This window comes from Macrobrachium rosenbergii, chromosome 4 (assembly GCF_040412425.1).
Source record: "Macrobrachium rosenbergii isolate ZJJX-2024 chromosome 4, ASM4041242v1, whole genome shotgun sequence".
In the NCBI taxonomy this organism is placed as follows: Eukaryota; Metazoa; Arthropoda; class Malacostraca; order Decapoda; family Palaemonidae; genus Macrobrachium; species Macrobrachium rosenbergii.
The window spans coordinates 30,301,234-30,325,082 of record NC_089744.1 but is presented as its reverse complement, the minus strand read 5'-3'; the positions used below and the strand labels follow the sequence as shown (position 1 = coordinate 30,325,082).

Sequence of the window (23,849 nt, the reverse complement as noted above, 5' to 3'; positions counted from 1 at the left end):
ATGGTGTTATCAAAGTCGTCGAAGAAAGTTCTGTCAATCATTGAGAGCTGGTTGACAGAAAAAAGGAAAACGGGGAAAGCGGTATTCTGCACTCCTCCTCCTCGCTTATCCAAGAGGAGATACTTATCCTATGTGACTAGGGAAGTGCCGTCGTTGGGAGTCACTCCCTCCTCCCAAGGGGATTTCTCCAGTTTAATCGACTTGTCAAGGAGATCTGCCCTCTCCTCTTCCAAGATTTGGTTTACGACTTCTGAACTCAAGCGTTTGACTAGGGACATATTTAAGGTCTTCGAGATCTGGAGTTTTCTTGACTGGACTGTCAGCGCCTTAATGAAGAAAATAGAAGATTGCACCTCTCTCCAAGCTAACTTTGCTATAGACTGGCTGGGAGTGCTCTCATGCACAGATAAAGCAATAAGGGCTGGATCCCAGGAGCTGGCAGCCTTGTTCGTGGTGGGAGTACTTAAGAAGCGAGAGCAGTGTTGTTCGTTCACTTCCAAAGGGGTCACTCCCCAACAGAGATCCATGCTCCTTTTTGCTCCTTTAAATCAACAGGAACTTTTCCCCAGCGCTACAGTGGAATATATCGCAGCAGAGCTGCGTAAGAAATCCACACAAGACTTGCTGACCCAGTCCACCAAACGTCCTAAGGAGTCTGGACGTTCCACATCTTCAATATCGTTTGCACCCAGAACGATTTCCCCTCTACAGCAAATATTTCGAGGAGGTAGAGGTAGTTTCCATCCCCGTTTCTGAGCGTATTCTAGGTCCGTTCGGCCAATTAAGAAGTCAACAAGCAAATCTTCCTCTCGCAAGTGAGGATACTATCCTCTGTGTACCAGTGGGGCCCAGGCTTCAGCATTTTTGGAGCAAGTGGAAGGACAGAGATGTAGAACCTTGGGTTTTAAAGGTAATCAAAGTAGGATACTCCATCCCATTCAGGGAGAAACCTCCCTTAGTGTCCTCTCCTATCAACTTGGCGGCCTACTCTAGACTCAGAGAGGTATTCAGCCTTATCACAAGAAGTTTCGTCTCTCCTTGCCAAGAGAGCCATAGAAATAGTCGGAGATGTCAACATGCCGGGGTTCTACAACCGCCTATTCGTCGTCCCAAAATCACCAGGAGGTTGGAGACCTGTCCTGGACGTCAGCGCTCTGAATTTCTATATTCAGACTACGAAATTCAAAATGGAAACAACCCACTCAGTTCTATCTTCCATCCGTCAAGGGGATTGGATGGCAACCATAGACATGCAGGATGCATATTTCCACGTCCCAGTTCACCCGGAGGCCAGGAAATATTTACGGATTGTGTTCCAGGACAAGGTCTTCCAATTTCGAGCACTGTGCTTCGGACTTTCAATGGCCCCTCAAGTTTTCACCCGAGTCCTAGCCCCAATGGCAAAATGGCTACATCGCATGGGGATCAACATCTGCCTCTATTTAGACGATTGGCTCCTCAGAATCAAGTTGCACAGAGGACCTAAAGAAGACTCTTGCATTAGCCCAAGAATTGGGCCTACTGATAAATCTAGACAAGTTCCAATTAGTCTCGAGTCAATCAATTCTTTATTTCGGAATGAAGATCAACTCTCGGGATTTTCGGGCTTTTCCGTCCGACAAGAGAATAAAAGCCTGCATTCGGACAGTTGAGAAATTCTTCTCTCTCCCATCATGCTTGGCCAAAGAATGGATGAGTCTACTGAGAACTTTCTCATCCATAGAAAAGTTTGTTCCCTTAGGGAGACTTCACACGAGAATACTACAATTCTTTTTGAAAGCCAGTTGGCAGAGGAAGTTTCTCCTGGACTCATTTCTTTTCCCAATCACCCCCGAGATCAAAGAGGACCTTCGATGGTGGTTTGCAACAGGAAGGTTTGCGGAATGGAAATCATTACACCCTCTGAACCCCAACGCATTGGATCTGGGTTGGGGGGCTCTCCTAGAAAACAACGAAGTGTCAGGGAACTTCAAATCAATGTGAAGGAGCTGAAGGCAATACACTTGGCTCTTCAACATTTCTCAACAGCGACTTACAAATCCACAGTCATAGTCCACTTGGACAATATGTCACTTCTGGCTTACATAAAGTATCAGGGAGGGACACACCCCTTTTCACTGTATCAAGCGACCAAAGACCTCCTTATCTGGGCGCAGGAAAATCAAACCAAGATTGTTACCCGCTTTATACAGGGCAAACTCAATGTCATAGCGGACAAATTAAGTCGTTGCAAGCAGGTCCTACCCACGGAATGTACACTGAATCCACAGGTATGCACAATCTGTGGAAATGTTTGGGAAAGCCGTCGATATCTCCCTTTGTATTGCTCCCCAGCCCTGGACCCCTCTTGCGTGGGCAACGGATGTGATGCCCAGGACTGGTCAAACCTGGATGTATACGCCTTCCCACCATTCAGTATGGTGAGAGAAGTAATCAACAAATTCCTCTTCCATGACAATGTGTTAGTGACCCTGGTAGCTCCCTTCTGGCCACAGAAAGAGTAGTTTCCAGATCTCCGTAACCTCCTAGTAGACTTTCCGAGATTGCTTCCACAACGACAAAGTCTACTCAAGCAACTGCACTTTCACCGGTTCCATCTAGGGCTATCCACTCTCATTCTGACAGGTTTCAGACTGTCAGGAAACTTGTCAGAGCGAAAGGCTTTTTGAGATCAGCTGCGGAAGCAATTGCCAGATGTAGACGTCAGTCTTCCTCCAACGTCTACCAGAATAAATGGACTATATTCTGCAACTGGTGCAGAAGACACAAGATATCATCTTCTTCTACCTCTGTAATGCAAATAGCAGACTTCTTGCTATTTTTAAAGTCTTCACAATGATAAGCTACGTCCACGATCAAAGGCTAAAGAGCGATGCTCAACTCCGTTTTCAGACATTGAGGTCTGGATCTATCTAATGATAAAGACATCAGTGACCTTATAAAGTCACTGGATACTGCAAAGCAAGATAAATCAGATTCCATATCTTGGAATCTAGATGTTGTTTTAAAAAGGCTCTCAGGTATGCCATTTGAACCTCTTCGAACCACATCCCTCAGGGATCTTACAAGAAAAACACTTTTTCTAGTTGCTCTAGCTACTGCCAAGAGAATTAGTGAGTTACAGGCTCTAAGCAAGAAAGTAGGATTCTCACAGGGAGATGCAGTCTGTAGCTTTACTTTGGGATTCCTAGCGAAGAATGAAACGCCATCCTTTCCCTGGCCCTGTTCATTCACTATCAAAGAATTAACGGACATTCTAGGTCCTATGGACCAAGAGAGAGCTCTTTGTCCAGTAAGAGCACCCAAGTATTATTTAGAAAGAAATAAGAATATCAGAGGCGCATCCCCTAACCTCTGGTGTTCAGTTAAGGATCCAACATGTCCTTTGTCCAAGAACGCATTGGCATTCTTCTTGCAAGACGTGATTTCTGAGTCGCACAGTAAGATTCAAGGAGAAGACTTGCCAGTTTGCAAGGTTAAAGCCCACAAAATTAGGCCAGTAGCGACTTCGATTTCCTTCAAGAGAAATTTATCCCTATCTTCTATTTTACAATCCACTTTCTGGAGGTGCAAATCAGTGCTTGCAAATTTTTATCTACGTGACATCGAAACTGTTTACGAGAACTGTGGTACCCTTGGCCCATTATCTGTGCCTGACATGGTATTCGGGGAGGAAGGGTAAGAGGTAACCTTACACTCCTCTATCTACTCGCCTTGAATTGTGTTGTCGAGTTTCGGAAAGTTGGGGGTACTGAGTACCTGGAGCCCCCATCATTCGTTGTGTCGTGCTATGAGTGGTTTATGGTATCTGATCTGTTTTATGGTGTATATGTAACTTGTATTTTATGGTTTTGGTTGGTACTGTGCCCAAGGCAAGGGCTTTTGTATTTTGTATGCTTTGGCAGCCATCGGAGTACTCCTCAGCTGCAAAGCCCCACTAATGTAGAGGCGCCTCTGGCTTCACTGCCACGCCACTACGGTCGAGATGAGCCGCATCAGAGGCAGTATTTTCCTGCTGGGGCTCTCTCGTCAGGTAGGTCGCAACTAACATCCTTAATGTTAACTACTTAGTATTTTAAAATTCATTTCCACTCATGAGTGTTTTTTGAAGTAGTACTGTACATGCCCATGCTTCCCACATCCTGTCAATGTGGGATTCAGCTATGTAGTTACTTGGTAAGTTACTTATATAAAAATGATATTTTTATAATAAAGTTTTATACATACTTACCAAGTAGCTACATGATCATAGCCCTCCCTCCTCCCCTATCATGGGCATAGGGCATAAACGAATTGGGCTAGTTAGTAGTGTACCTGTCCTTCCCCGAAAGTGGGCAGGGTGAGTTACCTACATGAATATTGGAACGCTACCGCGAATTTTCAAATTTAAGCTGCCAATAAATGAAACGTAATAGCTATGTAGTTACTTGGTAAGTATATGTAAAACTTTATTTTATTATAAAAATGCCATTTTTTTAACACTTTTAGCTTTCATTAAAAATAGTGAGAAGTGAAGATCGATTACACTTCAAGTACGTCGATTGCAACATGGAAGTAAGGGGCATATTGCGCCTTCAAGCTGATGAGGTAGAAACTGCTCTAACATCCTTAGCCTTCACTTAAAGTAGGCAAAATACTCTCCTGAATATGAGAGAGGTGTCAGAAATAAAGTCCATTTAGGATGAAGGACACTGCGCTCTTAGTCAGAGGTCGAAATGGGTCCTTGCCAGAACACTATAGGTATGGATGGCCCTCTGCTCTTCTGATCCTGCTCGGGTAATACCTGAAAACTCCAACTGGACAGAGGGCTCTCTATTCTTCCTCAGAGCCAAGGATGTCCGTTAAGTTCTTAAGGAAGAAAGAACGGATAGTCCTTGTTCTTGGCTAAAATCCAAGGGTAAACGAGCAAACCATGTTTCCTTGTGAAAAAGACCTACTCTAGAATGATGGCTTGGATCTCACTAAAACGTTTTAGCAGAAACCAAGGTCACCAGGAAGATAGCCTTCCAGGTAAGGAGCGCAGTAAATCAAAAGAGGGACCTGTCAGTCACTTCAACAATACATCCAGGTTCCAGGAGACTGGATTTCCTTCCTTGCTTGGACTAGTTAAAGGACTTGATGAAGTTGCTTAAAAACCAAGATTACGTAGCTCGACACCCCTTAATGGAGGAATACGAGAGAGTCTAGATCTCTTCACATAAAAGGCAATCTGCAGTCTGGGTCACAGGTGTCTCAAAAGGAGTGACATAGAGTTTGAGACACCAGCTACGGAAGATAGTTTACTTATTTTGGTATACGGAGCTAAAAGATTGACGTCTGCATTTGTGATAGTCCCTGTGGTACATCTAGAAAAACAACCGTGGCAGGTTCAGAAATCATTATTTCATGGGTCAGAACGGGGCTGTGAGGGTCATCGTAACATTGCGATGAGCCTGAAACTTGTTCAACACTTCCTTGACTATGTTGAAGGGTGGAAAGACGTAGGGTCCAAATTGGACCTAACTTGCAGCATGGAGTCTGCTGCCCATGCTAGAGGGCTGGGGCTGGAGAACAAAAGAGATGAAGACAAAGGTTCCTTGAGGTGGCAGACAGGTCCAAAGTTGGCCTGCCCCCATAAATTCCACAGATCCTGACCAACCAGGGGATTCAAGGTCCACTTGATGGTAAGAACAAGCTTTTGATGGCTCAGTTCATCCACCAGAACTTATTAGTTTGCCTGAATAATTTGAGAGACTAGAAAACTCGATTTTGATCATCCACAGTAGAAGTTCTCTTGTGGTTTAGTGAAGAAAAAAATGAGAGAGTGAGTCTCCTTGCTAACATAATACTGTAAACGTTAGGACTGTGGTCTAGTCTAAATGGATTACTACAGTCTACAAGTAAACTAGTGTTGAGAAGCACTGAAGCCCTAAGCGAATCGCTTTCAGCTCTCTGACATAGATGTGTAGGCTCTGTTTGTCCGGGGACATGTCCCGGAAACTTCCCAGTTCCCCAAGTAGGCTCCCCAATCTAGATCAAGGCCCTGAGAAGAAGTCTAAGTCTAGTTTGAGAGGATGAAGGAACTTCCTTTCTGAAAGTTAGTTTGGACAGCCACCACTGCAGGTCCGACTTAAATCCGGGGCTTTGGGAAAAAACCACTGTGTCCAGCTGTGTTTCCCTGTCCCAGTTGGTCTTGTGTTCAAAACCTTCGAGCATTTTTCCTTCAAAGGGAATCGAAGGAGTCAGTTGTCCAGGAAAAACTGATGTTCATGGCCAGAAAATGAAGTCAAATGTAAGAGGAGCGAGGACTCGAGAGCAGACTTGTGCTGTAAAGGTCGAAGCCTAGACCCCCGAACTGGAAGATCCTGTCTCGTAAGAGGGACCTGAGATAACCTCCGAAGTCCAGACGTGGGCTTGGAAGGAAGTATCCTGTATATTCAAGGTCTCCATCCAATTGCCCTGGAGAATGGACGACAGGACTGTCTGGTTGGTCCCCATCTTGAACTTTGTTTTCTATCAAAGAGAAAAGGGGGGCTGTGGGCCATGCAGGCTCGCTGACGACCCTGCGGACTAGCAAGCAACCGAGCAAACTTGCAGACTCACAGACAACTGTGCGGACTAGTTGCCAACCCTGCTGACTGCCGTGAGGACATGTGGACATCCGTGCAGGCTTGATTTCTTATTTGGACTCGATAACACCTTGCGTGGATGCGACGACAACTCGTACAGACCAAAAACATATGCGGAACTGTACGTGGCAGAAACTAATATCTGGCACACTTATAAAAAGCTTGAAAAGTACATAAGAGACACAAAAGCCTTGGCACAGGATAGCAGTGTCCTTGTCCAAAACCAGGTGTGACGAATTCTTCTACTGTCAGACAGAAAACTCTAAACAGAAAAAGTAGTCCGTAAGCAGGCACTAGACATTCAGTGGTGGGAGCCTAGTACTGGCTAGATAATGCCGAGTGCTCTGGAACAGGCATCGGGCATTTGGGAATCTGCACCGGGCGCCAGGAGCTCAGAAGTTGATTCCAGGTGTTTAGGAAAGGGCACTGCTAGAAAGCGCTTGTTCGAGAGGGTTCATGGAGCTTTCTCTTCTTGATTGGATCCCAGGTAAAGTCTTTCAACAAAAGAACGCTCAGGAGAGAAGGTATCTCCATTCCAAAGGAAGTTGACCAAGGAAGTGACAGAGGGAACCACAGTGATACTGCAGGAAGGCTGTGAGATGAAGCTAGCCTCCTTACCGCTTGACAGGAAGCGGAGAATGGCAACCGTCATCTCTGTGTATCTTCAGCGACCATGAAGAACCCAAAAACATTAGGGTGCTTACTGTCTGCACCGGAAAACTTGGAAATGGATGAAAACTAGAGGAAGAATTGCAAAACTCTCATATGCAGTCTGTTTAACTTGACTAATGTGTTGGTGGACAATAGGCTCGTCCTTTAATGCTCTGAGTAAGAAGGAAAAAGGGGGCTAGAAATTAGCGGACCATCTGAAAGTAGCTGTGATTCTCTTGGCAGACAGAAAGCACGGAAATTCCGAAAGTTGAGACTGACATCCAAAAAGCTGACTCTTTCGACGGAGGCTGTGTTCTGATGAAGAGGTGATGTAGGTCTGTAGGTGAAAATAACAAGGCTGATTGCTACTGTGTGGCTCCCACAGTAGTAACAGAGCACCAGAGTTCTCTCTTCTCGAGATTCCAAAGAAAAGAGCGGAAATCTTTAAAAACCATCTCAACTGCCCTTGTCCACACAGGATAGGACTAAGAATTAATCCTAGGCAATATCTCTCGGTAAACACTTGGTAGTCCTCTATCTTCGTAGCCCGTGCTCCTGCTGCCAGTCAAGAAAAACCTTTTACTTCAAAAATTTTGACAAGATCTTCGACAAGGAGGTCTAGTTCTGTCGAAGCACCAGAGGGAGGAAAGTCCAAAGACACTTGTCTTGTTCCATTTTCAACAAAAGTCAAACTCCTCCCAACTCCCTTAGAGATTTCATGGAGGATGGAGAAAACACCAGAGGTGGGAGCTTTCTTCAACAAGCTCATAAATTTAGGACACAAAAGTCCCTGTCTGCAAAGGACAGGACTCAGAGACACTAATTGTCGCTAAAAAGGGAGCAACATCGGCTCATCTTGAACTCTAGGCGAAGGTGGAACAGACTGAAGAGAGCTAAAACGCTTGAGTGGTCTGTATGGCACTCAGAGGCGGGAGTCTGATACTGAATAGTTGGTGCCTGGTGATCGGGGACTGGGGCGCCGGCCACTTGAAAGCCGGAGCCAGGCATTCAATCGAAGACTGGCGCTCTAGAAAGAACAACAGTGTGTTTTTAGCAACGATGGGCACTGAGTACTAGAGAGGAACTGGCGCCAGACACTAGTAGGCTGGCTCCGGGCTCATGAGAGCTGGAGACAGAAGCTCTGTAGGTTGGCGCCGGGCACTAAAGAGAGTGCTGAATGCCTGGGAACTGGTGTCAGGCAGTCAGGAATAGGCGCCGAGAGAACAGGAACTGGAGGCGGACACTATTAGGATGGCGCCAGGCGCTCAGGAGGACGTCAATTTGACGAATGATGATAACACTACACATCCATCAAGACGCCTTTCCACTGGCTGTCTAACTCTACACATCCATCAAGACACCTTCCCAGTGGCTGTCTGCCGATACCTGGGAATGTACTACAAGTTCAACTGAGGGGGCAAATCCCCACAGACTCCCTTGGACTGCCAGTATGTCTCCTCCCAGGTTTAGGGGAGTATGGCAGGGACTTTAGGTCTAGGAAATCCGATGGGGCGAATAGCCACCTCTTCCACTACACATCCATCAAGATGCCTTTTCAGTGGCTGTCTGTCAAAACCTGGGAATGTGCAACAGGTTCGACCAAGGGGGCAACTACTTGGGGGACTTCCCACCAGCCTCCATTGGACTTTCAGTATGCCTACTCCCAGGTTTAGGGGAGTCTGACAGTGACTTAGGTCTAGGAAAACCGGTGGGCCGGATAATCACTCCCTCCACTGCACAACACTTCAGTTACAAGGTTAATTTTCTGTTAACCTAGACACAAGACTGGCAATGGTGCAGGAAGGAAGCGAGGGAGCCAGGATAAAAAGTAGGAGGGTTAGTAGCAGGGGAGAAAAATGGATGTAAGGAGAGTTGGCGTCAGGCGTTCGGGTGCTGGCGCCAGGCGCATGAGAGTGGGAGCTGGGTGCTCTGTAACTGGCACTAGGCTTGCTGGGAGCTTGGAGCACGGTTCTCAGCTCTTGAGAATGCCTTTTCTCCTGAAGCTCATGCACCAAATTAAGCACAAAATCTCTCCTTACTACATTCCTGCCCTTACACTTTTTCAGTTCTCTGCAAAGGAAAAAAGTGTGAAGAGATGTTTGGTCTTGATTGCAACTTCGCTACAGTGGCGAAATAATGACGAACTTGAATCAGATCTCTATAATAACAAAATTAAAAACTGATCCTGAAAGCTATAAACTTGAAGGCTACTAGAAATCATCAATAATACTTCACCAAAATATGGCTATACATCTGGCAAATAATGAACAAAGCTGCTGCAAACACCCGATGTTTACATCGGGCACGGCAGAAACAGAATGAGGTTGTCTGCTAAGTTGTCCCTGGTATTCCCGTTAGTGGGTGGGACTATTCATTTACACTAAAAAATTGAAATGCCACCTTGAATTTTGAATTTAAGCTGCCGTGCAATGTAATTACTTGGTAAGTTACTTATATACAAATATACAAATTTTTAAAAATAATTTGTTTGAGACCAATGGTTGGTTCAGAGCCACCTCTATATTTACCCTGTATATTAACCAGTGAAACATAGGAATGTAAAGACAATACATATAGCCCCTTGTTCACTGACTCATATACCGAGGTTAGCCAACTTAACTAGTTGATGGAGGTGATCTGTTGGCTTCGGATTTACGTACCTCCAGTAGAGTATGAAAAAGAATCTTCTCATACCTCTAAATGTGAGGTAGAGCCAGTATTTATTCTCAGTAGGAAGAGTAAGGGCAGATACTCTGGAGGTATTAACTCCATATTCCAGACCTGGATGTGTTTATTGTAATTTACCCAGTGTAGAGCTAGGCATAAGTTTATAATTGACCGTAAGTCATGAAAATAGCATTGAAGATTTGCCTGTATGCCTTAGTTACAATACATGCTGTAATACTTTTAACAACCATTTACGGTATAATTAATTTATTCAGTCAGTTCTGCTATCTGTAATTTTAACTTTTGTTCTAAATATTCTATGGTTTTGATGTTTCAAGTAACTGTTGTGCATACCATAAATTATACTCATGTAAAGTGTATCTAAGTACAGAATCTGTCTAGAATTATTAAGAATTCTGACTTTTGGGGTGTGAATTAATAAGGCTACACGATTCACAATGATTTTTTCTCTTCAACTTGCAGTGTACTTTGTGCATTCACTGTAGTTGCTACCCAAGGTCTTATCAGTGCTCCTTCTACCAAGCTGCATTGCTTTATGCCTTTGGCAGTTTTTTTTTTTGTCAGCTCCTCTTTGCCCCTTCCCACCTAGTAGGTTACTCTTTTAACTTCACCATATTTAAATTTTGACTTTTCACTGCAGAACAAATTCTTTGGGAGAAAACCTCATTATGCCAGAAATACAACTGTTTCATTAAACTGCAATGTGTCTACTTTAAGAACCCTCCCAGCCAAGTAGTTACTGGGTTATTGTAAGGCAATGGTTTCCCCTCCCTCTCCTCAGGTGTATCATTTTGAAAGCAAGGCTTAAAAAAAAGTCAAGTATTTCTAGAGTCTTACCCTGCTTGAGGGGCAACATATTATCCTACTGGGGACCGAACTCGGTTTAAAATTAAGAGGATCAAGTGGCATTTTAATAAGATAATCCTTTGACAAAAACCAAGTTTATTTGTACATTTTAAATTTAGCCATTATACTTAGGACAACAGTATAGCTACTACAAGGATAGCTATCTTTCACAAAAAACAAAGTATGTGAATGGATAAAAATTTCATGTATCAGGAATATCTGTACAAATCAAAATATTAAGTGTATTTGTAATATAGCAACTTGATGAAAATATATTTTTTTTAAATCAATAAAGCTATCCATTTCATTTACACAACAGTATATCAAACAAAGGTTCAGCTACAATTTGTCTATCTTCTTATAGGTTTGAACTTCTTCCCAGGATATTTCTTTTCAAAAGCCTCTTTCTTTTCTTCATATGATGGTCCAGCCCGGAACTTCTTCACAGATTTTCTGTCAATACTTGTCAACTCTTGGTCAAATGAAGAACCCTTTCTCTTATTACGTTTTACTTTTTTATCTGAAATATGAAAAATAGTAGCATGAATAAAGACTGCACAAATTTCAAACAATGGTGTAGTTGCTTATTTATCAAACCACTAATTTAAAAAAATATGTAGATGATATTTATCATATGTTTCATATAAATATTACAAGATAAATCTTGCTACAAAAATATCAAGTATCTTATGCTTTGAATCTTTGGCTTACTATATTTTGGTATGGTTCACTATCAATTTTGCTCATTCAATAACAATTTAGATAGAATATTCAATATTGATAAATAATTAAAGTCTGCCTTATCAGTTTTTATAATGTACAGTAATGCTTTTAAGACTCAACCTATAACCTACGTTAATTGTTAAGACTCGGTGTAATTCATACCTAACAAGATTTCTTTGCATAAAAACAGATCTTATATGCAAACAAAAATTCCATTTAAAGATAAGGCTCTACACTAAGAAATACACTCAGAGGAACTTACTTTTCGAGTTGTCAGCAGCACTCACGATTTCTTTTTCATGATCTGTTCGTAATCGCTGAGTCTTCATTGCTTTTTTAGCTTTCTGCACCTGTCGATTCATTTTGTCCTTGAGACGTGGGTCGTCAGGCTGTTTAACTGGTTTACCTGGTCCTTTCTTCTTTCCTAAAGTAAATGCTAAAAGCTTCCTCTGAGCTCTCATGTGTTCTGAAAGAAACAGGACCAACAACTGTGCAATACTGCTCTAACAATCTAAAATCACTCCACAGATGTTAATAAATCACCAAACTCAGCATTACAAGGGTATAAAACTTTTACTCCAGTTGAGCAATGTGTATTTAATACTTTTAAATTTTAATGTCCATGACAAAATGCAAATCTGCTACAGAAAAGAAAGCAAAAATGTAATCATCTTAGTATCATATGTGAAAAGGTGTTGCATTTTGTCTCTTGCATCACAAACAGACACAAAAAGAATAAAAATTATGGAAAAGGTTCTCAGGGAGACAAAGTGCCATAATCAATTGTCCACATGAGACAGGACATAAATGGCCTTAATGGGTTTTTTTGTCCATCATGTCACAAATACTTTGCTAATTGAAACCAATAGCTAAGACACTTGGTTTGTCCTCATTTTGAACCATGTTTTAAAAGAAAAGTCTGTGAATACAGTACCAGAGGATCTGAGATCTTGGTGGATGAATTCTGGGATACTTTCAACAACAACCCATCTCTCCAAGTTAGTGTAAAGGCCATAAACAAATTCCAGACTTTTCTGAGATATAACTTAAACAACTGGTCCTAACAAACCTCCAAAAACTAAAATTTGTAGAAGGTAAGTGATAAAATAAATGGCGATATGAAACTAACTTATGTCACTACGTGACTAAAAATCTTTTTGAAAATGCTGAAACTTGGTTGCACAAGGAGTAATTTGTCTAAAAGCAAAAAGTATATTAATGCCCATTGTACTTAACTTCTTAACCTAAACACATTTACATTTCATCATAAAAACAAAATGACAAATATCAAAACAGTCAGTCAGAACTTACTTCTACTTAAACCTAAACACATTTACATTTCATCATAAAAACAAAATGACAAATATCAAAACAGTCAGGCAGAACTTACTTCTATTTAATTTGTCTTCAAATTCATCTTTGCACCAATTTCTCTCAATTTCTTTTCTTTACCACCAGTGTCCTTAAGTTTCTTTTCCATCTTATTCACAGCTTCTTCCATCATTCGCAACTTCTTCTCCTCCTGTTCTTCCTCAAACACCTTCTTAATCAATGGCTCAACCTTCACGAGCTTCATTGTATAAGCATCTAGGATATCTGGAAATGATATCATGTTAGTGGCTTACAATTGCAGAATATCAACTGTCCTTACATCCCGTCAGCAATAATAAATGTTTCTGGGAAATTATTAACGGTAAGTGAAACAGAAAAACCATAGAAAAAATGTAAATAAATAGTGAATGAAAAATAATTGAAAACTAATACTAACTGTTCATTCATGAAATAATGTGGCATGAGCCTGCATACACATCACATGAATCTTTCAGATTTAGTTCCACTGCAAAACCATGATTCATGTATATCATTCTGCACTTCTGTACAAAATTTATTTTATTTCTTTGGTGAGTTTGTTCATAATTTATTTTATTTCTTTGGTGAGTTTGTTCATAATTTATTTTATTTCTTTGGTGAGTTTGTTCATTGGTATATAGCACACTACACTAATATGCTTGTTGCACTTTTTTGATTTACATTTACAAACAGTAACCTACTGCCCACTGCTCCCCAGTCAGTAAGTGCCTTTTCAGTCCCTAGCTGCACCTGCTTTTTACCTCACTTTACCTCCATTCCTGCATCCTTTCTTCCATCTTGCTATCTATCTTCTCCGACTATTGTTAACTGGTGCAACTGTTAAGTTTTCTCTAACAACCTTCAGCCACTCATTTATTTTTTGGATCTCTATCTTACTCTCCAGCCGATATTTATTTTTTGGATCTCTATCTTACTCTCCAACCAATATTTATTTTTTGGATCTCTCTTACTCTCCAACCGATACAGCTCCCCCTTTTCAATGTCTTAATTACTGAATGGCTGAAAGTGCTTGGCTTAACAACCTGAATTTTATCATTCCTTCATTTATTACAGTGATGAGTTGAGATGTGAACTGCCCTTATGGCAATAGTGATCACCATTATTTTGTCGTAACGGCTATTACTCCAACAGTCATTTCAAATTTTTAGCAGTTTCATTTTTCTGCACTGGCAAATAGAGTACATATGGCAAACAAAATAAAGGATTTGTATATTCTGAAGTTTCAGGTCTTACTTATATGTGGACGTACTGTATTAGCATATCTACCTGAAAGCAATATGGCTACAATAAATGTCACATCTTAACTGAATTACACTTAGATCCTAAGAAAGGCAAACTGTAAAAATTATGCATAGCCCCACAACATATTGTAAAAACACAAAAAAAAAGTAATATCAAAATATATATTTATTGAATACCTTTGTCAATGACTCTCTCAAACAAGGCAGATTTTGAGCATTTCTTAATTTCTCGTAACATGGAGTACTCGTTGTCAGCAGCTAATGTGATGGAACGACCGCCATGACCTGCACGTGCAGTACGACCAACTCGGTGAACATACCTTGCATATGTCTTTGGAAGAGTGTAGTTTATAACCTAGAAAATACCAAACAATAGATTACACTCACGAACTAAAGTAAGCACTATACAGAGGACCTAATGCTCAAGATACTGATACAAGATAAGAATACAAATATAGCACATGATGAAGTTATGAAGAAAGCTTCATACAAGAAGAATAACAGTCCAATAGCTTGGTAACATGTGATATAATCCACTCATATTGTACAGTAGTTGTGTTCACCCTGGCAGTAAAGATTTGCTTGCAGTGAGATTCATTCATGCTTGCCAGCACTCAACTCACAGATTAAGATCACTGCAAGAAAATCTGTTCTACAAAGCTGATCATGAGGAACTACAACCTCATACGCCACACTTCAACAGGAATGGTTTGGAAACAATGCATCAATAAAATAGAATATAGAATTTACGCCAAAGGCCAAGCACTGGGACCTATGAGGTCATTCAATGCTGAAATGGAAATTGACAGTTGCACAATGAATTAACTCTTAGTAGAGGGTGGAAAGTAAGATGTAAGAAAGAGAATATGAACGGAGGTACAGTAAATGGAATGAAAGGGGTTGCAGCTCAGGGCCAAAGGGAAGCTGCAAAGAACCTTAGGTAGTGCCTACAGTGCATCACATGAGGTGCAGTGACAGCACTACCCTCCTAGGTGGAATGTATCAATTAAGTTCTGAAAACTTTAAGTTAATGCCTTCAAGAAATCATTTCATGTTTTTTTTTTTAATGCCTGTAATATTCATGGTTTCTTTACATTTAAATACTTTAGTTAATTTCAAATAAGCTGAAAATGGCCAAGTTAATTTTCTAATCACATTTAAGCCCGTTATCTGAATGTTACCGATATTTACAATAGTGATACATTCTAGTTAACCCAAATGTTAAATGGTTTCATATTAAATATCAGACCATTTGATATCAAAAATATTAAACTATTTGGAAGCATTTCATATAGAGACTTTTGATAAATTCATATGGATAAAAGTGTCTTAGTCACCTTGTTAAATACAGTCTCTGAGATTAATACAAAGTTTTTAAATGGCACAAGTTTCTCCATATAGAAATATTGTTACCATGGACAGGGAATTCAATCCAATTGCAAAGTGATACCAGTAGAAACAAAATTTATCAAAATTCATTCCGTAATACTCCTGCTAACTTTTACTGGTTACAGAAATAGTTTGTGACAAAAATATAGAATTTTCTGAAAAAGAAATCAACAAAGAACTTTTGCAAATTCATGACATCCCCTGAATACCACTAAACCTTCTATGCATGTTTTTGCAGTCTTGCAAGAAATTCACATAAGGATTTTCATATAAAATTCAACAACAAAATACTAAGGTGTGAATTCTTTCATCACAAAGGTGCCTTTAAAAGATAAAATATAATTTGTGTCCTGAACACTTGAATTACCATCATCTACATATATATGCACTAATGACAATACTCCAGTTGCCAAAAAGGCAACAGGAAAGTCCAGAGCCCCTGAGGAAAACCAAGTGGAGGTGGTTACGTTCACAAGAAGCCAGTTCTTTTCCTGACACATTGCCCATGAAGAACAATGTGCTATTCTGCACAGAGAGTATGGACTCTTCAAAATTCCAACTGACTGCATTTTGTTCCCAACAGGCATACCTATAAACACTTCCAAGAATGGAACACAGATAGAATATACAATTTAGGCTGAAGGCCAAATGCTGGGACTATGAGGTAATTCAGTGCTGAAAGGAAAATTGAGAGCAAGAGTTTTAAAAGATGTAATAGGAGGAAAACCTTGCAGCTGCACTATGAAACATTATTATAAGAGGGTGGAAAGTAAGATGGAAGAAAGGAATAAAAATGGGTAGCAGCTAGGGGCCGAAGGGACACTGTAAAGAACCTTAAGTAATGCCTACAGTGCACTCTGCAAGGTGCATTGATGGCACTACCCTGTATGTGGAAGGGGGACATAAACAGGTCAGTGTTTGTTAGGAAGCCTTGTGCCTCTGATTCCAGGAAGTACTTCATTTCTTTTCCAAGTTCCAGATTGATTGTATATAGTGAATAAAAAGTATTTGATTTTTGTTCATATTTCCCTAGTTTGTCTGCTTATTTTATGCCTACTCTAGTGACATTTACAACTTATGTAACTTAGATTTATGGTATTAAATACATCTGATATCTTTTGCACCAAAATTTACCACTGAAAAAACTGGAAATGTAAGAAAACTACTATTTTAAAAATAAGCATGAAATGTTTAAAATATTTTTTTATAAAAAAACATAAAAAATAAAAATGCAATATAATTTATTGTAATTTACTTTAACACGATATATATTGACTGACCTATACCAATCACACTTCAGTTTGTGGGATTGGTAGTGGAGAAAATCTCATCAAAGACCTACAGTACAACCAAAATATTTATATAACACTTCATATTAACACTGCAATATGCTTTGGAGAAAAATTAGCAATTTTTTAAGTTTTTCCTCAATATCCTTTGTTCCAGTACTGGCCAACCCCCTTCAGTAGTATATGATTATTTGGGTATGTGCCATCTTGGTGGATAAGCTAAGTTAAGATCTGGATTAGCAAAAGTGAGCTGTTACTAGTGTACCTATAAAAATCAGGTTCATCCTGTAATCACTATATATCTAACCTTGGCAAACTGCACACCAATTAGTAGTTTTTGGTACATTAAGGAACAACAACGTATGGCAATGTTTGACAGTTGCACTTAATTCCCCCCTGCTCCTGTTCTTTTGCTGGGTAGAGGATGTTGGTAATGTTTGTCTTCCTCTTCATTTTTCTATCACTCCTATCACATTTTCTTCCTCCCCGACTCATAGTCTGCTCACGTTCATGTAGTCAAGTCCCTCATAACAATGTTAATCTTTATCTTCCACCATGTGGCTCACTGGAGAAACACTAGGCCATTACCTCTGTCTAATTTCCCTCTCTCTCATTACATACAGATGTGCATGTGGAGAAAGCCATGAGCCTTGCAGCAAGTAATGCTACCAATCTGCCCTTCCCATGTAAGTACACAAGCTCAGCCAGTTAACACTTTCGCATCTTTATAGTTTGAGTGCTGCGCCTACCAGAGATCCAAGGTTTCTGGGAGCGCTCGACAGCGCAAAAAAATTATTTTTTTAAAAATTCAGCAAAAATAGAAATTTTATGCCAACAATGTTCATTTTGCTGTCCTTTTTGTCTCAAAGTTTATATTTTATGGTGGAACAGTCAGAATAAGGGTCCCAGCCTTCTAAATACGAAAAAATTTGAGTTATTTAACAAAAAAAATCTTTACTTATTTTTACATTTTCGTTCGTAGCCCAAAAACTATGCAAGTCAGGCAAATGAATTTTTTTATGAGCCAACAAAATTTTCCAAATATCGATATATAAAATAATGAAAAATGAATAAGTACAGTTGGTGAAAAAATTGATAGAAAAGAGGGTAAGAAACAGAGCGCGCTGCCCGGTGTACGGTGAGAATTAGCGCTAGAAAGTTATTTTTTTTAAGAGCTCTATCTCGGTTATTTTTCTTAGGAATTACTTTGTAAATATTTGAAAATGCAGAGTAAAGGTTGAGGAATACAGTGAGAGTCAAGAAAAATGGTTTTGGTAACGGCAACAGTTTCATTTTGACGTTATAAGTTGATCGAAACGAAAAAAAATGTTACTGTTGTCAACATTATCGTTCATAGCTCAAAAACTATAACAGTTAGGCGAATTAATTATTTTTATGAGAAAGCCAACAAAATTCTCTAAATATCGATATATAAAATAATGAAAAACGAATAAGTACAGTTGGTGAAAAAATTGATAGAAAAGAGGGTAAGAAACAGAGTGCGCTGCCCGGCGTACGGTGAGAATTAGCGCTAGAAAGTTATTTTTCATAGGAGTTACTTTGTAAATATACGAAAATGTCGAGTAAAGGTTGAGGAATACAGTGAGAGTCAAGAAAAATGGTTTTGGTAAAGGCAACAGTTTCATTTTGATGTTATAAGTTGATCGAAACAAAAAAAAATGTTACCGTTGTCAACCGAGGTGAATGAATAATTTTTTATGAGAAAGCCCATAAAATTCTCTAAATATCTTCATATAAAAGAATGAAAAACGAATAAGTACAGTTGGTGAAAAAATTTATAGAAAAAGAGGGTACAAAACAGTGTTTCCAATAATGTAATTCCACATACAGATCCCACATTTTATAAAAAATGTAAAAAAAAAAAAAAAAAATAAGATACGAGAGAGAAGTGTGGGTAGGATCACCTGATTTCATTGTGAGAATTTTACTATGCCACGGATTTGCGCATGCGCAGTACATGAACTGCTTGACTGGCGTATTGATGCCTGAGTTACATGGTCCAAGGTATGCTTTAGCCTATGGAAACCACTAATTGTCCGAATAAAAAAAAAAATTTACTCCTAACATACGTACGAAAAATTTCAGTAAATTTTATGTTGCGGTGCGTCAGTCGGGTAGGATGGGGAGTAGGGTAATTTTACGTACCACTACGTCATTTGGGCATAAAAGAGTTAACGGTGGTCTGAAATTGTCCTTAGAAAGAAAAACACTTGCATAATACAAAACAATTTTTTTTCACAAACTCATCAATCATAGATTAAGATCCCTTTTACCAACCTCACACATCTCAGCCTGTTTTCCAAAGTACTGTAAAGAAAATATGGGGTGAAAGAGCAATGCCCCGGGGTTTCAAGTGGAGCATTTGTTGGACCACTATTATTCTTATATCTCTTGAGCAAATGAATGCAAGTCTGAAGACATTCCAGACTGCATATGTAGGTAGAAACCTCATCGATGGGTTTGAAAAAATTAAATTTGTGTTACAGAAACTTAGTATTGAACATACGCCAATTTTATATCATTTCTTGGTTCTCCAGAAATGTTTTTGGCCAATATTTGTCAACAGATAGCATTAATAATTGTTTACATTTGTGCAAAAGATGAATGGCAAACACAAAGGGCTTCCCTAACTCACAGTCTATGGGTTTAGAAAAATTCTTTACAGGCTGCTTTGGAGTACGTACTGGATGCTAGCAAATTTCCTTATTACTGTATACTTTCAATACTATGCTGCAATCTATTTATAGGACCGATAGGCCTAGCCTAGGGTACAGTCTGTGGCCATTGTGTGACATTTGAAGGACATCAGTTTCTCAGTGATAACATATGAAATCTGTGTAATAGTCAGATAGATAAGGTGCTCCCTTATAACAAATTTATCACCACAACGACCTGTAAATCTATTCATAATATTCTAACCATATCACACAAATTGTTACTGATATACGTAGATACCTACTACTCTAAAGTAATCTGGGAAAATCATTAGTAAGAAGGGTGTTCAGAGTTCAATTTATGGGCAAATAACGCATCTCTGAAATCACTAGTAGCTAACCTAGTTGCCCAATGCTAAACCTGACCTCAGCCTTATAAGGCAAAGGGTGTGATTCTGTACCCTTGGGGGAGAAGCATGCTTTATATGTATATATAAGGATTTCATAAATTCATTATAACGGTTTGTATCTCACATTCATGAGAACTGTTTTAATGCAAAAATCTTTTCTACAGACAACTGTACAAAGACCTACCGTTTTGACACCTTTGATATCTAAACCTCTGGCAGCTACATCTGTTGCTATAAGAACACCATTTTCTCCTTCTTTAAATTTCTGCAGTGAAAGAAGACGCTCTGTTTGCTTCAGATTAGCATGGAGTTCTCCTGCTTTTATACCCAAGAACCCCAACATGATGACAAATCTGTGACAAAGAGCCTGTAAAAAGGATTGCTTTAATACTGAATAACAGTACTATGTATAATTTCTTAACAGCAGTATTTTTTCAATATAAACCCATTACTTTGACAAACCTTATCCAAGTCTCATGCATGAACCCCAAACACATCAGTCAACATGAAAAAAAAAAAAAAAGTGGGTGATGAGGTGGCTTAGGTAGGTTGGAGCAAGCACAGGAGGTCCCTCAAACTCCAATGATTAACAGAATCAAACATGTAGCCTGATCATGTTGCAACCACCAAGCCATGAGACTGGGAGAAGGGCAACTTGGCTAAAGCAATGAGATCACATTAAGAAAATAAATAATAAAAAAAATAAGGCCAAAAGCATACTTTATATCAACACAATTAATATAACACTATAATAGTATATTTTGTATACATTTACAGGCCCATTACATTACATGGCCTCAACAGCGCATTAGGCAGAAGGCACACTTGAGAGCTACTGACCCTCTGGAGGTGAACAGACCCTCGAAGGACAAGGGAGGCCGTAAGTAAAGAACCAGAGAAACCCACGTCTCCAAGACAAACATAAAAATATTTCCTGTGAATGCCCAAATTCCAGCCAAAGCAGAATGGCAATATATGGACCCAAAATCTATCCAGACATTTTGTCAGAATTTTCAATATTTTCAGTGTATCAAATTATGCTGATTTGGTTAAGCACAATTTTTTATGACTAGTGTTATAGTCCATGCATTGAAATAACAAAATTACTTTGGCAATGAGCTTGCCATTATATGCACAGCTTAGCTGTGTGAAGCACACGATTATCATTAAGGGTTTTTGCCGTCTGATTTTTCTTCACAGAGCTTCACTTTGATGAGTGTTCTTCAGTCTTCTAGTGCACTTTCTGCCTAAATTCCTGTGGTCCAAATTGCCATCCATGTCCTTGTCACCTGATCATCTGGCCTTTAGCCCGTTAGTATCTGGCTTTCCGTAATTTATCACTTCCCTAATTGATTTCTCCTTACAATGTCATGTGGGCGAAAAGAAACCAGGAAACATCAAGTATTGGATAAATATAGCAGAATTATTCAAAATAGCAATGACACCCATAAAATAAGGAAGAAGCAACAATGAGTGTAAACCTGATCAGCATAACTGTAAAACCTTAACCAATGGAGACAAAAATGTGAAAAGACACACATGGGGAAAGGACACAATTCACTAGGTATTTGTCAACCAAAAATATTGGAAGATGCTTTTTTAAAACAGCAACTTGTACTACAAAAAATTTCCATAGTTATTTGATCAAAGTATAAAAAATACAGAGTACTAATGCAATCATTTATATTACCCAATGACTACTTCCTGGCAGCCCAATTTTGCATAAAAAATAAGGCCAAAAGCATACTTTATATCAACACAATTAATATAACACTATACTGTAATAGTATATTTTGTATCCAGTTACATATAAATATTTATTACCTTCCTAGGAACAAACACCATAGTATGATGGCTGAAAGTTCGAGTTACCAAATAAGCTAGAACAGCTTCCCTACTGGCCTGAGAACGAAGTCGAATGAATTCTTGGCGTAAATTTCGAGCTACATCTGTATTGCTGTCAACAAATACCTAGAAAAATACAAATCAAATATAAATTTCATATATTGTGATAAAAACCTTAGTCTAATTATGTCTTGGAGGCTGGCATAATGGATCAAGTGATTCCTGAACCTCTGTTACTGAGTAATAAGGTTCTACCTTATTACTCAGTTGTACCTTATCTCACCAGGTAAAAATTCTAATTTCTATAGCTTAGGGACTAAGCTATAGACCCAACATTTTGAAAAATGTAGCACTCATGAAAACATAAACATGCACAAACATGATCCACAAACCTCGGGCATTAATGAAGCAATTCCACTTTACTCAAATCTACATGGAACAAACCTTTGGGATTATGGAACAACTCCACTTTACTCCAAGAATCTACATGGGAATACTGAATGAGTACTATTTTGTTGTTTCTTGGCCCTAAGTTTATATCAAGCAATAAGAGACCTAATGCTTAGGTATTAGGTCCAGGGTAGACACAAAAAAAAAAAAAAAAAAAAAGTAGCAAGAAGGCTTCAGTGACATGGATCACTTGTTTGTCAGTGACACGGATCATTTGTGTGGATGGTGATTCTAAGAAAAGTACTTTACACACACTTAAAACTGAATTAAATACAAAATAGGCCTCAGTTACATGATAAAGTTACACATACACAGAAAGATAAACAATGAATTACCATAAACAAGACACAATACTTGTTGGCTGAGACATTTGTTAATGAATACTGTTTAAATATCAGTACTTATGAGACAAGATAAACCAATTTAATATTGATTTCACAAAATCAAGAGTGAGGAAGAAATTTCTGGATCAATGAAGACAAATCAGCCTGCTAAACAACTAAGACAATGAGCTCAGGAGATCCATCTGACAGTATATTAAAAAATAAGTCTTAAGAATAGCTTCAACTGTACAATTGTATATTCAAACATGTCAAATAAAATTATAGACAAAACTGAAGAAAAAAACATGCCTTGACAGGATTTTTTAAAGAGACCAAAGCTAACTTCTGAACTTTATCTGTCATGGTGGCCGAGAAAAGCATGGTTTGCCGTTTTGCCGAACACTGATTCATTATATCTTTCATCTGTTCTTCAAAATGCTCATCCAACAGTCTGTCTGCTTCATCCAATACCAAAATCTGAAAATTTAAAATAAATAAATAAAAAGATGAAGAAGCAATAAATCTGTATAAGGGAAAAAATACCTAAAATGTTTAAGAAACTTAATTTTCCTCACAAAAACCAATAAATTGGCAGGACATCTGAGCACTGCCAGATGGAATTTTTAAAAGAATTCAGAAATTTCAAAATGAATTTCCCTGATGAATCTAACAATACTTGTCCTTCTTGATATGTGTCTCAATCATCATCATCATCTTTTATATCAGGTTTTCCCTTTAAGAGGCTAGAAGTAAAATGAGTTCTCTGTCCTCTTCTGTCTTATGGAAATTTTGCCTGATTCAGGTCTTAACCTGTGTCTCTTCCCGATAATTTTCAAGACCTCGCTACTGATCTTTGTCCTCCTACTTCACATCTATTATTTTTCTGTTCTTAACCACTCCTCATTTCAAGTCCTAACTGTCTCAGTCTATCAGATCTGGACACTATATCCCTTTAAATTTTCTTTGCAAGTCACCATGTTGCTGCTGCGCATAGTAGTATAGACTTTATACAGGTATTTTTGCTTGCTAGTGGAATATTCTTATTAATCAGTACTCTAACAATCTCTTTCCATTTAATCCATGCTATTGCTAGTCTCTTAACCCTTTAACGCCAACTGGATGTATTTTACGTCGACAAAAGTTGTCTGTTGGGTGCCGAGTGGACGTAAAATACGTCAACTACAAAAAGTTTTTTAAATATTCGCGGAAAAATACTCATAGGCCTCGTTTGCAAAAAATTTTACATCACGTGCCTTGAGGGATGCTGGGAGTTAACGGATCACGCTGTTGTTTTGTTTATAAGCGTGACCCAGCTGCACATGCATGAATTTCTTTCTTCT

General features: G+C 39.1%; 2 protein-coding genes across 7 annotated transcripts in view; one reads left to right on the top strand and one right to left on the bottom strand.

Moving 5' to 3' along the window:
- mrn (general transcription factor IIH subunit 4 marionette) overlaps window positions 1–23,849 on the top strand; it is a 195,012-nt gene that overhangs the window by 18,316 nt on the left and 152,847 nt on the right. For all 3 annotated transcript variants that reach the window (XM_067092430.1, XM_067092424.1, XM_067092446.1), the window contains exon 2: window positions 17,430–17,492. In XM_067092430.1, coding sequence (XP_066948531.1) covers window positions 17,491–17,492 — 2 coding nt within the window. In that variant the 5' untranslated portion in view covers window positions 17,430–17,490. The remainder of the gene's footprint in view (window positions 1–17,429; window positions 17,493–23,849) is intronic.
- Rs1 (Dead-box helicase Rs1) overlaps window positions 11,779–23,849 on the bottom strand; it is a 34,797-nt gene continuing 22,726 nt past the window's right edge. For all 4 annotated transcript variants that reach the window (XM_067092405.1, XM_067092385.1, XM_067092400.1 and 1 more), the window contains 6 exons: window positions 22,819–22,986; window positions 21,716–21,862; window positions 20,076–20,258; window positions 14,306–14,483; window positions 12,907–13,112; window positions 11,779–11,982 (listed from right to left, as the gene is read on the bottom strand). In XM_067092405.1, the coding sequence (XP_066948506.1) occupies window positions 12,913–13,112; window positions 14,306–14,483; window positions 20,076–20,258; window positions 21,716–21,862; window positions 22,819–22,986 (876 nt within the window). In that variant the 3' untranslated portion in view covers window positions 11,779–11,982; window positions 12,907–12,912. The remainder of the gene's footprint in view (window positions 11,983–12,906; window positions 13,113–14,305; window positions 14,484–20,075; window positions 20,259–21,715; window positions 21,863–22,818; window positions 22,987–23,849) is intronic.